General features: G+C 40.3%; 1 protein-coding gene across 1 annotated transcript in view; it reads left to right on the forward strand.

Moving 5' to 3' along the window:
* Window positions 1-14,158, forward strand: part of ADCY5 (adenylate cyclase 5) — a gene marked incomplete at its 5' end in the record, with an annotated part of 205,400 nt that overhangs the window by 161,383 nt on the left and 29,859 nt on the right. The window contains 2 exons of the mRNA XM_008638242.2: window positions 232-372; window positions 13,430-13,452. Of these exons, the coding sequence (XP_008636464.2) occupies window positions 232-372; window positions 13,430-13,452 (164 nt within the window). The remainder of the gene's footprint in view (window positions 1-231; window positions 373-13,429; window positions 13,453-14,158) is intronic.

The following is a 14,158-nucleotide window of genomic DNA, read 5'->3' on the forward strand; positions in this document are numbered from 1 at the left end:
CAAGTAAAGGAGTAAAAAAATGGGTACCACTTAGAGGCAAGTGTTCTAAAAGTTGAGAAGAAAAAGAAACGGTGGACTGGGACTGCTTCTGGTCAGCGGCAGCTTCATAACATTCAAGGTGCAAAGCCAGCTTTTGGAGTGAGAGATCAAAAGTGAGAGATGCTTTGGAGAACAACTGCCATGTAAATGTTTGAAAATTTATTATGCATTTCTCTCTGGTTTGTATTCCAGAAAGATGAGAAAGCCACGATAGCCAAGATGAACCGCCAGCGTGCCAATTCCATCAGCCATAACGCGCCACACTGGGGTGTTGACCGGCCCTTTTATAACCACCTCGGAGGTCACCAGGTCTCCAAGGAGATGAAGAGAATGGTAATGCCTTGCTTTCTGGACATAAATTTATTTTCTTCTTAACACAGTGTTATATATCCCTCCTGCTTTGTCTGAAGGTTTTTACAGCCCTGAGGGCGTTTTCCAAATGGGGGTGAAAAATTCTACTTTGACTCCAGAAATAACAATAATTGGTACATCTGGAGGTGAGTGATTGTGAGATGAGGCACAAGGTTGCTTGAGAGGGGAAGGGAGGCTGAATGGCACAAAGAAGGCTCTTTTGTCTGACTTGTCCCACATTCTGAACACTCATCACGGCTGTGTGAGAAGACATGATTATCTGCAAAAACTGCTCCGTAATGCAAGCATTCAAGAGGCATCTGGCATACATTTCTATTAGCTTGGTACCTGCAGATGTTTCTGGCTTGCATTGTCACAGCCAGGTGCTGTTCTCCTCTCTAAGCTGCATGCCCATGTGTGCTCATGGGGCCCCAGGAATGTCACTGCTGTGTTTAACTCTGGAGAATACATTCTCGAGTACATGGATTAATTGGCCTAAGGGAGCAGGCATCTTCCTTTCTTTCTTGTACCTTTCAGTCTTTCTAAACTAAAATGAACAAGAGCTAATTACCAATGCAATTGCACTGAGAGGACTTTTATGGCTTATTTTACATAAAGGTCTAGATGATATCTTTGTTTTCTGCAATAGAGATTAAGAAGATAGTTTATATTACAGCACCTATTTTTAATAATGACACAATATTTAGCACCTCTATAATTGCATGCATAATCAGATTGGTCTACAACCTTATTTATGCTGTTTTGAACCTTCATGCACAGTGAAAAGTGTCTATTTGTTGCTCACTTTGTTGTCTATATTCAAAGTTCTCCTCCAGGTCACCAAAGCCTTTAAGTATTCAAAAAATTCATAAACATGAGATTCAATCCCACAGCTTAAAAATTTAGGCATAGCTAAAAGCAACTGCATATGGTATCTTTTAAAGGGAAATGCTGGCACATTTATTAATAGTTGGTGCTAATATTATTCAATCTTAATATTATTTTACAGTGCTAAACCAAATTTCTTGATCTCCATAGTAATGTTTCTTTCATTTCTCAGATCTCCAAATGAGGGCTTCTGACATGAGCATACAGATCAGTGAAACCGTGCATTTTTTATGTGGGCTTTTCAATAGGGTGTGCTCAATAGGCATGACATTATTAGAAGAGACTAATCACACTAGCACATAATTATAAGTTTCTTTGAATAGCTTTTAAGGGGTTCTTGAAGCCTCCTGTTCAGAAACAAGGTGTATGCTTGCCAAATGGTATTATGCTTCTTGGTGTTAATTACAGTTTGCCGTGTCTAGCTGGTTGTTCAGTTGGAAAAACATAATTATTTATTGAAACACCAAACTGAGTCCTGGAAACTTCACTGCCCCTCACTTGTAGGAGGAAAGACTTACTTTTTTTTCCTTATCTTGAGCCTTTCTCTGTAACACTATTTGCCTTTTTGAAAACTCAGCAGCTCAGAAAGTCTCTTCTACTCAACTTGCTCCTGTACTGCCTCTTGTATTAAGGTCTTTTTTGAGAAGCTGATGTTACATGCATCAGGCTGTTTCTTGCACACCAACTGAAACCTGATTCAGATGTATTATTTTCAGCTAGACTTTTTGTTGTTCCTATGGACTACTTTTTAAAATCTGTTATTTACAGATTTACAGATCTGTGATGTTTGAGATGCATTAGTGAAAATGCAAACATGCCACTCCCCATGCCCTCCCCATTTTAATATCTGCTAGACGAACATTTTAGTGATTAGATCACAGGAACAATTTCTTCATCTCCTGTCTGGACTCTCTCTGTGTTAACTTCTAATTTAAATATGCATTTCTTTGTACCACCCAGCTTTGCACAGTACCTTCTAATCTTTAACACTGTGTTACATGGATGCTGCGTGTGCTTAATGCATGTGGAGTGCACACTGGCTTCAAACTGCCTGCTTAGAAATACAAAACACAGAGAGACAGAAGGGCAGCAGAACTACAGAGGCTTTTATCGGTGCTCCTCTGGGATGACATGTCATTGATCTTGGTAAACAGCACCAGCTTTCAAACCTCCTGAAAATGTGCTCCTTGTTCCACATCACCCACTTTTCCCCCAGATGCATTTCATGTTATTATATGTACCCTTTTTTTCTTGGAAGCTGTGAACATGTAAGGTTGGATTAGTCAAAGTAATATGCCAAAGGCAGGCAGTGCAACATTGCCATTCTCTTCAAGACCTGGAGCTCCTTAGCTCTGTAATTTCAAAACAGGTATTTATAAGAGTAATTGTGAGATAGTCCTCAGGCAGGAGCCAGGTAATGTTGCAGTGATGTGCAGTTCCATTATATTGCTGGGTAGATATGAATACATTTGTGTGTAGGAAATAATACGGATGGTGATGAAGGGCACTGGGTTTTGTCACAAATGTAAAACATTTTGCATTTTAAAGGCAACCACATTTTCAGATAAAAAAGAGAGAGTTTTTTTGTGGCTCTACTTACAATTCCCTGAAAGAGAATGTTAAAGTTCCTTGAATTGCATTTTTGGGAAGGCACTGTTATATTTAATAGAAAACAGAATTATTTTGGCCATTTTTCTTTCCAGTGAATGCTGGCTCTGGTAGCTGTCTCTATTCTTAGGATATATTAGCAGTAGTCCTGGAGGAGACGGATTAGCATCAAATGTAGCCATACATTCCCTTTTTCTCCTCCTCCTCCTCTTTTGTCACAGAATTTCAATGTGCTGCCATGTCTGGGCATATCACCAGTGCATCTGGTCAGGTTTGTGTGGAATGGCAGCCTAGTCAGCGGCATGAGGAAGCCTTTGGTCCCTGCTTTTCTCCACGTTGTAGCTTGGAGCTTAACCTGCACCAGGTCCAGCAGATTTTCCATGATGTTTCTAGGTTAAGTTTTTCCCTTGTGCACACAGGAGTTTTTTCAGGCACTTGCACACATGAATAAGACAAATTACTCTACACATGTCCATGCAGTGGTAATCTGAAGTGTCCTAGAAAACAGGAGTCACTTTTCTACTCCTACCCTGGCTAACTGGGGCCTGAGTCAGGTGAGGTTGCAGCTGTGTCAGCTCATCCCCTCCAGCCCAACAGCCCCTGCACTTTCCTAGTGCACTGGTCTTCTCTCCAGACCATCACATATGCTTCTTTTTCCCTTCCCATCACTTAGCAGTGGCCTTTCTTGTGCAGAGCCTCCAGGGAGGCAGCAGCCCAGAGACACCAGTGTTGCACACTGCTGATCCCGAGCGCCATTAGTTGGTGGAGCACTGCCCCGAAAGGGCTGGTAAATGTGCAGAGAGGAAGGTCAGATACAAATGCCCTGGGAGGGCAAAGAGCCTTGCTCTGAGCTGGCAGCCTCTGCTGGAGCTCCTGGGAGCCCACATTGCTGCAGGAGCTGGTCCTCAGGCAGGGGAACCTGCACAGGATCAGCTTAATGGCTGTATACAGAGCATGAACAGAGCCACAGTCCGGCAGAGCAGCAGAGCTGCTTTCTATTTTTATTGCTTTTTACAGCTTGCCTTCTTGTTTCCTAAACAAAAGCAATCAGTCCAGGACCAGTGGCTGTATCTTTCTGGAAATGGAGACTTCTGTGCTGCTCATCCCCCCATGGCTCCATACACCAGCCTTGTCTTCCCCACTGCCTCTCTAGTCCAGTTTTTAATTGCAAAAGGGTCAAAAATAAGTGGACTTGAAACCATTTGAGAGTACAGGTATATTTATAGCTATAACAATATTTATACACCAGTGAGAAATACTTTGCTTTTCCCAGTATATATTTCAGAGGGCTTTTATAAATATTGATGAATTTTAGACTTCTGGAAATAATACTCATGTCTCAGTTTTCATCAGCAAAACAAAATTGCTATTAAAGAAAAACCAATTTGGGGATTGTAGTTGACTGTAAACTGAAAGAGGTTTGTTGTAAACAGCAATAAAAAGGCAAATGTTGATACTTTCCAAAATTACAGGGCTGTTCTAGATGACAAATTATTCTCTTGCATCTTTTATTCTGCTCAGCATTAATAAGTTTGTATCCAGAAAAACACATCCAGTTTGAGATTACAATAATTTAGGAGAATGTGGATGAGTTAGAGACAATCCAGTGGAGAAAATCACAAATTAGCAGAGTTTCAACAGTGTGTCCTCTGAAGAAGTGTTGAAGTATTGTATTTGCTCTAACCTAGAAGGGAGAATACTGATTAGAAACAAAAGTCTTCAAATACAGGAAGGTTTATAAGGACAAAAAATAATGATAAATCATTCTCCATGACTGTAAAGGGCAGGTTTAAAAATAATCATCTTAATTTGCTGAAAGGAAGGTCTAAGTTAGGAAAAAGATGCCAGGAACAGGCTGTATTAGAAGCTTGTGAAATCCCTGATTTTCCTGAACAGATTTTAATTATTTTATTCTGGGCTTTTCATTCTGGAGTGGCAGCACAAAATCCTTTGCAAATATCAAAACAATAATATTAAAAAGTCTGTATTAGGAGAATGTATAGGGAATAAACAATATAAGAATAATATGAGATAGATGTAAAGATTTTAGGAAGTTTCCAGTCTAGGCTGCACAGATCTTCATGCCATGGATCTCCCTCCTTTCTGCAGGAGCCAGCTATAACCCCGACATTGCTGGCATATACTTGTCTAGCCCTTGTTTAAAGACCTCAAAGGATGGAAATCCCACAGACTTGATGGGAATTCTCTTCAACAGTTTTATGATTTTTCTTGATGTTTTGCTTCACCTTTCCTCACTTCAGTTGGAAACCATGGTACTGCATGAGCTATTCACAGTAGATAGAAGACAGTTTAATTTTCTCTCCTTTACAATTACCTTCTCTGCAGCTGAAGACTATTACCATGTCTCTGTACAGCTCTGATTCCCTCCTCAAATTTGTTCCCTAGTTGGTGCATTCCAGCCCGATGGTTGTTCTTGCTCCCACTGAGCACTTGCCATTTCACTGGTAAGAGGGAGCACCCACACTGAACCCAGCACTCATCCTGAAGTTTTATTAATCATGGAATGACAGAATGGCCTGGGTTGAAAGGGACCTTAAAAACCATCCCGTTCCACCCTCATTGTCATAGACAGGGACACCTTTCCCTAGACCAGCTTTCTGAGAGCTCCATCCAACCTGGCCTTAAACAATTCTAGGGAAGGGGCATCCACAACTTTTCATGTTAGACATTACATCACAAAATGACCCTTCAATTTGCTGTACAACAGTACCATGGTGGCATTCTCACATCATGAGTGCTGCCCAGAATATGCTGGCCATTTTTGAGGTCTTATAACCAGACTTGACACAGCCTGATGCTGTCTGGCTTCCAAAAAAAAAGGCATTAATTGTGTCATGAGATCTAATCATCTGTGGGAAGTCCTGCTGTTGGATCTTGAGGCTGCCATACAGCCATCATGCTTGTTTTACACTGGCTGGTATGACAGCTTAGCTTGTTTCACTGGTGCCTGCTTTGGGGAAGGTTTACTTCAGAAGGTACCTCTGAGTTGTTACAATCAAATATGAGCAGAGTGGCTAATGGGATTACTGAGTGCCATGTAGATGCCTGGCAGACTTCCTTCCATTTTTCTGCTGCTGGAAAAGTTTAACATTAGGGAATCTAGGAACAGAAAGAGGCAGTCCTGAAGATTGCAATACTGATTTCAGTCTGACCATGCTTCTGTCATGAGTCTGAGTACAACCAATGAAGCATTTAATTTGCAGTGAAATTGTCGATGAAGTCGATGTTAGTTACAAAGTAAAAAATGGACATAAAATCAAATAGAGATTATATATGTGTAGGAAATACTACTGCATGGAGATGTTAAAGATGTGAGACAAGGCTGTAAAAATGGATCCCGGATATGGCTGGCATGATAAAGAACAAGCTCTTTCAGGTAGGTGCTGCCTGATTCCTTGTGGTCCTGCTCAGAGCTCTGCACAGCCCTCTACATGATATTTGATTGCTTGGTGTTTGTTTTCTAATGAAACAACACTAGTCTACAAGCCTGGTTATTCAACCATAAAATAATTCTTTGTCCTATTCCCCTTGTGCTAAATCAAACAATTCTTTGCATTTTGCATTGTAAATACAGCTCATTTCCTCTCTTTATGTCTCCAAGTTGCCCTTACAATAGATCTTGTTACTTGGAAATCAAAACTGGGGAACAGGTGCCTAGAGGAACAGATGCTGTAGCTGGTTCTGTGCCAATTCTACTTCTTAAAAATCAGAAACAACTGAAATTTAAAATAAAGCTCAATAGGACAGGTTTTCCTCAGTCAGTAATGCAGCTCTGTCAAAGAGAATTGGATTTGAGTCCATGAATTAGGTACCGAGGGTTCACCCTCCTTCTGAAGGTTTCACTTAACTGCAGGTCACTATTATCCTCTTTTCCAGCAATCATCTGCTAAATCGGGTAATGGCAACACTGACGTCAGCAAAGCTGCACAGGGGCCCCCAACGGAGAAGAATTTGACCCACTATTTTTTCACTGCTATTGTAGTAATCTAACTCGTAATCAAGCAGGGAGAAGCTCTCAAAATCCTGTAATCTCCATGTATTGCTATAGACCTGGGAGGAAATTGTTAGTCTAGTCTGGGTTTTGTAGAGCCAATTTGGTTTTGATAGCTCTCAAACAGCAAGGGGAGGAATCCTATGCAGCAGTTATGCTGTGTAACTGCTTTGGTGCTCACCTGGAAAAACAGTTTGCCTCATTCACGTGATCCATGGGATCTCAGATAAGTGAGTGGGAGTACAATGTGCATTGCTCAAATTGTCAGAGGCTTCATGTCGGCTTCACACTGGTTTGTATCCTCATCTGCTAACCTAACTTTTATTCTAGTTGATCAGGACTTGCAATCATCCTTGATTAGTTCCTTAAGAGAGGCATTCTTATCCCTCTTTCAAGGAACTAAATGCCTCTTTCAAGGAACTAATCAATACAACAGCAGATGTGCAGCTGCTATTGTGAAACCTAGATAGAGTTTGATGTTTGCTTGGAAGTCTTGCACTGATAATTTTTCCACCATTCAGTACCCTTTTCTGGAGTAAATTTTGCTCATATGGGAAAGGTCATTTGGATTAAGACACTACTAAAATGTGTCAGACTGGTTTTGAGTGGGACTAAATTAAACCTACAGAAATAAAAATACAATTCCCCTTTATTCACAGAAACATTTCCTCTGATGTTCATGGAAGCATTGCACAGGTGGACTTGTGACACTTACCAGAACGATTTCCAAAGCTTCCTCAAGCAGACAGTAAGCCTTAATGTCAAAAGGATGCAGGTCAGCAGGTCTGGGTCTGGGTTTCGGAGAGGGTGAGCAGCTCAGGCCAGTGCCAGTGGGCAATTTCAGTTAAGGCTGGTTAGGCTTGGATTCAGTCTGTCTGCATCTGATTAGAAGGCTGTTTGACAGTAGTTTTTGGAGAAGTTCATTGTGTTTATCATTGTTTGGACATGGAAGGCAGAGATTATGGAGCCAGGAACTGATTCAGAGCATTTCTAGGACTGCTTATTTTTATGTCTGCTTTGCAAGTTCTGATAACTGTTCACAAATGAGGCACAGAAACCAGAAACCATTTCACTTGAAAATGTGACCTTTGGACTGGAGAAATTTGGATTCAGAGTTCACAGAAAACTGGAAAGTGTGAGCAATCTGAACTTTTCAGAGGGGGAAGTTCAGAGCCAGAAGTTAATTAAAAGTAAGGTGCAGCAAGCCTATTTCAACCAAAGCAACCTCTTATGTTCTATAGATTTAAATCTGATGGGTCAGATAAATTCATGGCATTAGCCAGGTCTGGTCTGCCAGCTGAGGACTGTCTACAGAATCGTTTTGAGTTGAAGAAAGTAGAGGGTTTCACCATCTGTGACCAGTGCAGTGGAATGAAAGTCTATTTATCAAGTGGAGTGGGCTGCAGAAAAGGAGCACTTCAGCTTTCCTTTTCAGATCTCATTAGTCTGTGTTCCAGTTATAGCAGACACACTCATCTTTTAATATGTTCCATAAACTGGTTTTCTGCCGGTCTGTTGTTCTGCACTTAGATGCTTGTTAAATATCCTTCCTATCAGGCTTGATTCTTTCTGGACTCTGGAAACAGATATTGTGTTATTTTTGGCATGAGTGCTTTGAAGTCCTTCAGTTTTGCTTCTACATTTACACCTGGCAGCATCTATCTTCATAGCCTTCTCTTTTTGACCACAAGGACAAAGCAGAATGTACAACAGTGCTGAAAATAGATGTGAATAATTAGTTTTGTGGTAGGACCAAAACAGTTTTAACAACATCCACTCTCAGCCTGTCACTCTCCCTTTCTGTTTTCCATGGTCACTGTCTCTGTGAAGCACCTCTGCAAGTTGGCCTTAACTCTTACAAAGCTCATTTTGTCCCTAAGTCCAAAGTTATCTCAATTTCTGCTTTGCCATCATGTAATTCCTATTATGACTTTGTCCTGGGGAGGAAAACAGGGCAAGAAAAATTAGAGTCTTTGTCATTTTTGCTCTTAAGATCTTTGCTGGAGTTGAGAGTGAAGTTTTTAAGGGTGGAATTCATGCTTCCTACCCACATTGCCATTAAGAAGGTCATGAAGCGCATCAGCCCCTCTACTGTCTTATTTTTGGAGTTAAATGAAAAGTTAAAAGCATATAAAATCTATTCCACTTTTCTTTGCATATTTACAATATGTTAATAGCTGCAGTCAATGTTCTCAAAGTTAGAATAATTATTTCTAATAGTTCTTGATTTTAAGTGTTATGGTATAGCAGTCAGCTTGTCATGTCTTTGACAAACACTTTATCATTCTATTTAAGGAATCAGTTTTAATCTTCAAAGAAAAGGGCTTAGTTAATTTAGAAGTCAAGCAGAGAGATGGCAGTCATATGAGCTTTTAGCACAATAGATATTCATAAAATATCCCCCATAAAATAGTAAGCCTTAGGGGCCATAGGGACAGATGCAGTAATATAACATTCCCTCTTTTCTTCCTCCTGCACATCTACTCCCACTGACGATGTCAGTGTAGATTCTGAGTCACCTGACCTGCCATAAAAAAACAAGGCTTTTTTAATAATCTCCTGTAGAAAAGACAAAAGAGCAGAGCCTTTAAGGGAGTTGCTCCAGCTGAGTTTGTGTTAATGTTCCTGAAGTCAGAGAGAGGACTGTCTTAGTCTCAGAGCAATTATTAAATGCTATTACCTTTGCTTTTGCAATCTGATGGCAGAGTAATACAGCCTCCCAGGGGAATGAGAAAAACACCAATATCGGTGATATTTAAAAGGAGACTGAATAAAATTTGCATGAGGTCCTATATGCAGCAGTCCATTAGTAGTGCACTGTGATAAGACCTGTCTCATGCCTTATGGTCCCTTCTAGAAGACAGGAATTTTGGCCTTAACAAGGCCTACTTTATCATCATGATTATGGAGCTATTCTTGAACTCCTGTGAACTGCTGTCTGTCCGATTCTTGTAGCCATCACCACTTTTGCCATTTTCATCCCTGCTGACAATTCCCAGCCTTTTCTTCATAGCGCCCTAGAAAACCACTGGCATTGCTTCAGCCTGCTGGGTACAAATCCATAAGCAGTCAAGAGGGGATTTACATTCTTAACCCCAGGAACTGGTTGTTTCTCTTCTTATCCCTTTACTCCCCCTCTCCTAAGTTACTGGCACCTCATTTTTATCAGCATTTTTTGCAGGGGGGGTGGTGGGGGGGTGTTCAGGTTTCTGTACATGTGGTGCAGAAATGCCAATTTTGGCGTATCGCTGTGCAGCAGTACCCAAAGAAGCGGAGTCCAGCCCCAGCCCAGCCATTCAACCTCCAGTGGGAAACACAGACAGGTGACATGAGGGGTGCTGGAGAATGCCTTTAGCCCTTCTTATTTCTCTTTCCTGCTTGAGCTTGGAAATTTGGCTAGCAGATTATGAGTGGGAATGAAGGAAAATCCATGTAGACCCTATTCCTGCAGGGTTGGTTGTGTGTTTATCCTGTGTGTAACACAGACTATTGCAGTTGATGGGAGCAGCCTTACTCTGAGCCAAGGGCTTTAACTGGAGCAAAGCATCTGACTCCTGAAGATCCTAAACTATTTGCCAGCTGTGGAGAAGAAAAAAGACCAATATGTCATTAGTGCTCAAGCCTTGTGCAAAGGGAAGGAAATAATTTTAAGTGCAGATTTTTCAATGAACCGAGCATGACCACAAAACTGGAGGAGGTGAAAGCACATTAACCAAAACCCAGGGGGAAATTTCCCTCCCAACCCAAACCAGGGCGGGCAGCGTGACCCTGTGTGTGTCATCACCTCCTCCTCCTGAAAGGCTTCTTGGTGAGTGATTGAAACATGGGTGCTTTAGTGGAGAGGGAGGGAAATCTCTGGTCACAGCAAGATCCTAGAGGTATATTTGCTCTATATTCTGGCAAAGTCTTCCAGGGCAAATAAGAAAGATATCCTGTAATAAATGGCCAGTTTTTAAGAAGCTATGTTTAAGGATTTTTTTTCCTAAAATAATCCCACAGACCTTTCTCCATAACAATTCCATTTTTGGCAATTCTGCTTGAAGAATCTTTAGTATGAAATGGGAGCGTTTGAAGTGAATCATTTAATTTGCTTAACTACAACATTTAGGTTCCTACAACATTTAATTTTAAGCTGATTCTCTCTAATTAAAGTTCAAGTCACTTTTAAATATTTAACCTTGTTAAAGGAAGACCCAGGAAAGAAAATGTAATAGTCTTTTCCTTTTCTGCTTCACCTGAAATGTGTATTTTTTTGGTCTTTGGTTTTAAACACCAATTTAATTTGAGTTACCAGCAAAAAGAATTTCCAGAATTTCAAGCACAATTTAGTATTGTAAATTGAAAAGCTAGATAATTAATTCTCTATCATTTTAGAAACTTTCCTTGTAACAATTTTGATGAGGGAGAGAAGCAGGGCAGAATCAAACTCGATGTGGATTAAGTGCTCACCCGTATAAATGGCCAGTTAAATATTATTCCACACTTGAAATATTGGGGAATTTTTTGAGGATGTGCTTGCTGAGGTGTTTTAGTAACTTGACCTGGTTTGCCTGTATGCTCAGACTTGTGCATCTTGAAGGCAGCAGTGTGAGATCTGAATTTAGTTTGAGGAATTCTGTGAGATGGATGGTTATGCAGCCGGTTGTGAAAATCAGACCATTTTAGGGGACTCTCCCACTGCAGTCAGTCATCCAGTTCCCAAGTGGCTAAGCTTGAAAATGTGAACTTGATATCTATCTAATAAGCAAGTACTGGCTGTTTTCTCATCGGTTCCCTCCGCTTATTTCTTGGCTGGTAGCTAGTCATGTTCAGTTGATTTTATTTTTTTCTTTTTTGCAGCCTAACTAACTATGACACCAGACAAATTAGTGAGCATTTTGTCTCCATGATTAAGCAGTGAGCTTTCACTTTTGGCACTGTGTTGTAGGATTACTTGGAGGATAAATAAATAAATCAATCAGATATTTCTGACAACTGTAAAATAATTAGGCAAAAGAAGAAGGAAAAAAACACACAACAAAAAGTTGAATGATCACTTCACTCTTTAATGTGAAATCAGAAATTACCTTTTTTTTTTTTTGCTTGGATAACTGGACATGCTAATTTTGAATCAATATTACTATGTCCTTCTTCCCACTGGATCTGCTGGTAGTTGTGACATGGAACTGAGAGACTTCCTTTATCTGAATTTCTGATGGGTTAAGTTGAAGTGGCAGTTTCTTTTAGGAGTGTGGTTTTAGTCTGAAATGGAGTACGTAAAAATGGAAATTGCTCTCTCAGTGAATCACAGTCCTGGCTTCTGACCTGAGTGACAGACCTCACTTTTTCCCTCTGGCAAAGCTGGTGCTGTTCAGAGATGCTGTGTTGGCTTTCCTTCTGCCATGTGGCCACATTGCGAAATCATTGCAAAGGCAAAATCTGTTCTCGTTTAATATCTGGTCAGTGCTGTTGTTTCTGATGGTGTTGGACAAGGCGGCTGTGGCAAGACTTTTGCCCAAAGATGTTTGCTTTTCCACAGTCAGGATGGATCTCAGTGTGCTGCCCCCAGACTGGTTGCTGCTGCAGGTCCAGCAGCTGGAATATCCTCACGTGCCCTGAGCAGTTTTGGCTTGAGATCTCTGGGAGAAAAACAAAAGCAATTCTTCATATCTCCCAGATACATTTGTTTTATGTTTTGGAACACAGGGTACAAACTCTGTGCCTGAGTATTTGACCCTACTTGTCAAATATACAACTTTTCTTGACTACAGTTAAACTTAAGCCAAGATGTCAGAGGGCACATTTTTTTCAGCCATGCAAAGTGGCAATTTTGATGCAATTTGGTCTGTTATGTATGTTAATACTAAACATGTAAACTTATGCCTCCATATATAATTTTGTCTAAAGCCTTCTAGCCATTAAAACTATGGATGACTCATAAATACTTCCACTTAATCAATTCAGGTGGTCCTGAAAGAATTGTGAATATCTGGGCTATTGCAAATATTATAAATTATTCCTGAAATCTTATTCAAGAAAACATATTCTGTGTGTGCATGTGATGAAGGGAGGAGCAGGGAGACCCCTGGGAGAGATGAAAACGAAAATGCATCCATTGCCCTTAGCTGAGCCCTAACATAAAGAGATGCAGCCTTCTTGAATACAAAGGTTGACTAATGTTATCGTTCTGAATTTGGTTTCAAGTAAAATACATCCTCAGTTATAATATCAGCGCAATTTCCACTGTATTATTTGTAACGGTGACTGCTAAAAAGAAGACACCTGGAATAAAGTGTGCCAGCAGGCAGCTGAAACATTTCCTTTATCTGCACTTCCATGAATTTATATCTGAAGGAATGTGTTTTGCCAAAGCTGCTCTGTCTGCCTGCTGACACGGCTGCACAAAATATTGCTGTGGGTGGGTAAAGCTGTCCATCCACACCTAACAAATGAGCGCCCTGAGAAGTCCCTGTGAAACGCCGTTCCCGGAATGCTTTGTGTTCTCAAGGTCAGCCTGTTTGCTCACCCTTGTGCCCTTTTCCTTTCTTTCAGGGTTTCGAGGACCCCAAGGACAAGTAAGCAAATTTACTTCTGTCATACCCTGTTATGTTTACACGTTTGGGATTTTTTTCTCATATTAAAAAAGGACAAAAATTGATGCCCAGAAGCCAAAAATAATGCTTGGACTCCCCAGAGGTTTGCCCTGGAGGGACAGCCAGTTGAGGGCACAGGATTGACTGATGTGCATTCAGAACAGCCACTGCCCTCAAGACATTTATTTGTTTGGTGGTTCTAACTTGCTTTAATAATTAAAATGCTTTTGCTGCACTTCCCCTCACCCCAAATAATCTCCACTCTTTGAAAATAACCCAAGACAAAATCTCCCTCTAAAATATATCTAAGTGTTGGACATCTCCAATAAGAAAAGTTCATGTATGTATTGAAACGCTTGTATAGTTTCTGAGTTTATTTGTATCCATTTTATATTGCTCATTATTGCATATTACTTATTTCTATACATAAAAATAAACTCAGAAATGATAGCTTATTTGAAAAAGTAAATTCAAAGTTTCATGCTCTAAAATATAGCCAAATTTTAGCAGCATTTTCATTTTTTTCATATAGGACTTTAGGGAAATGGTTAAAATAACAATTTAATGAGAGTGCTATTTTGAAAAATTGCCTTTGGAGGAAAAAACCTCAAACACATTCACTGTTTAACTTCTACAATTGGACATAACAAAAGCATTTACTGTATTGAAGGTGTTTGGAATAATTTTA

This window comes from Corvus brachyrhynchos, unplaced genomic scaffold (genome assembly GCF_000691975.1).
Source record: "Corvus brachyrhynchos isolate BGI_N302 unplaced genomic scaffold, ASM69197v1 scaffold126, whole genome shotgun sequence".
NCBI lineage: Eukaryota > Metazoa > Chordata > Aves > Passeriformes > Corvidae > Corvus > Corvus brachyrhynchos.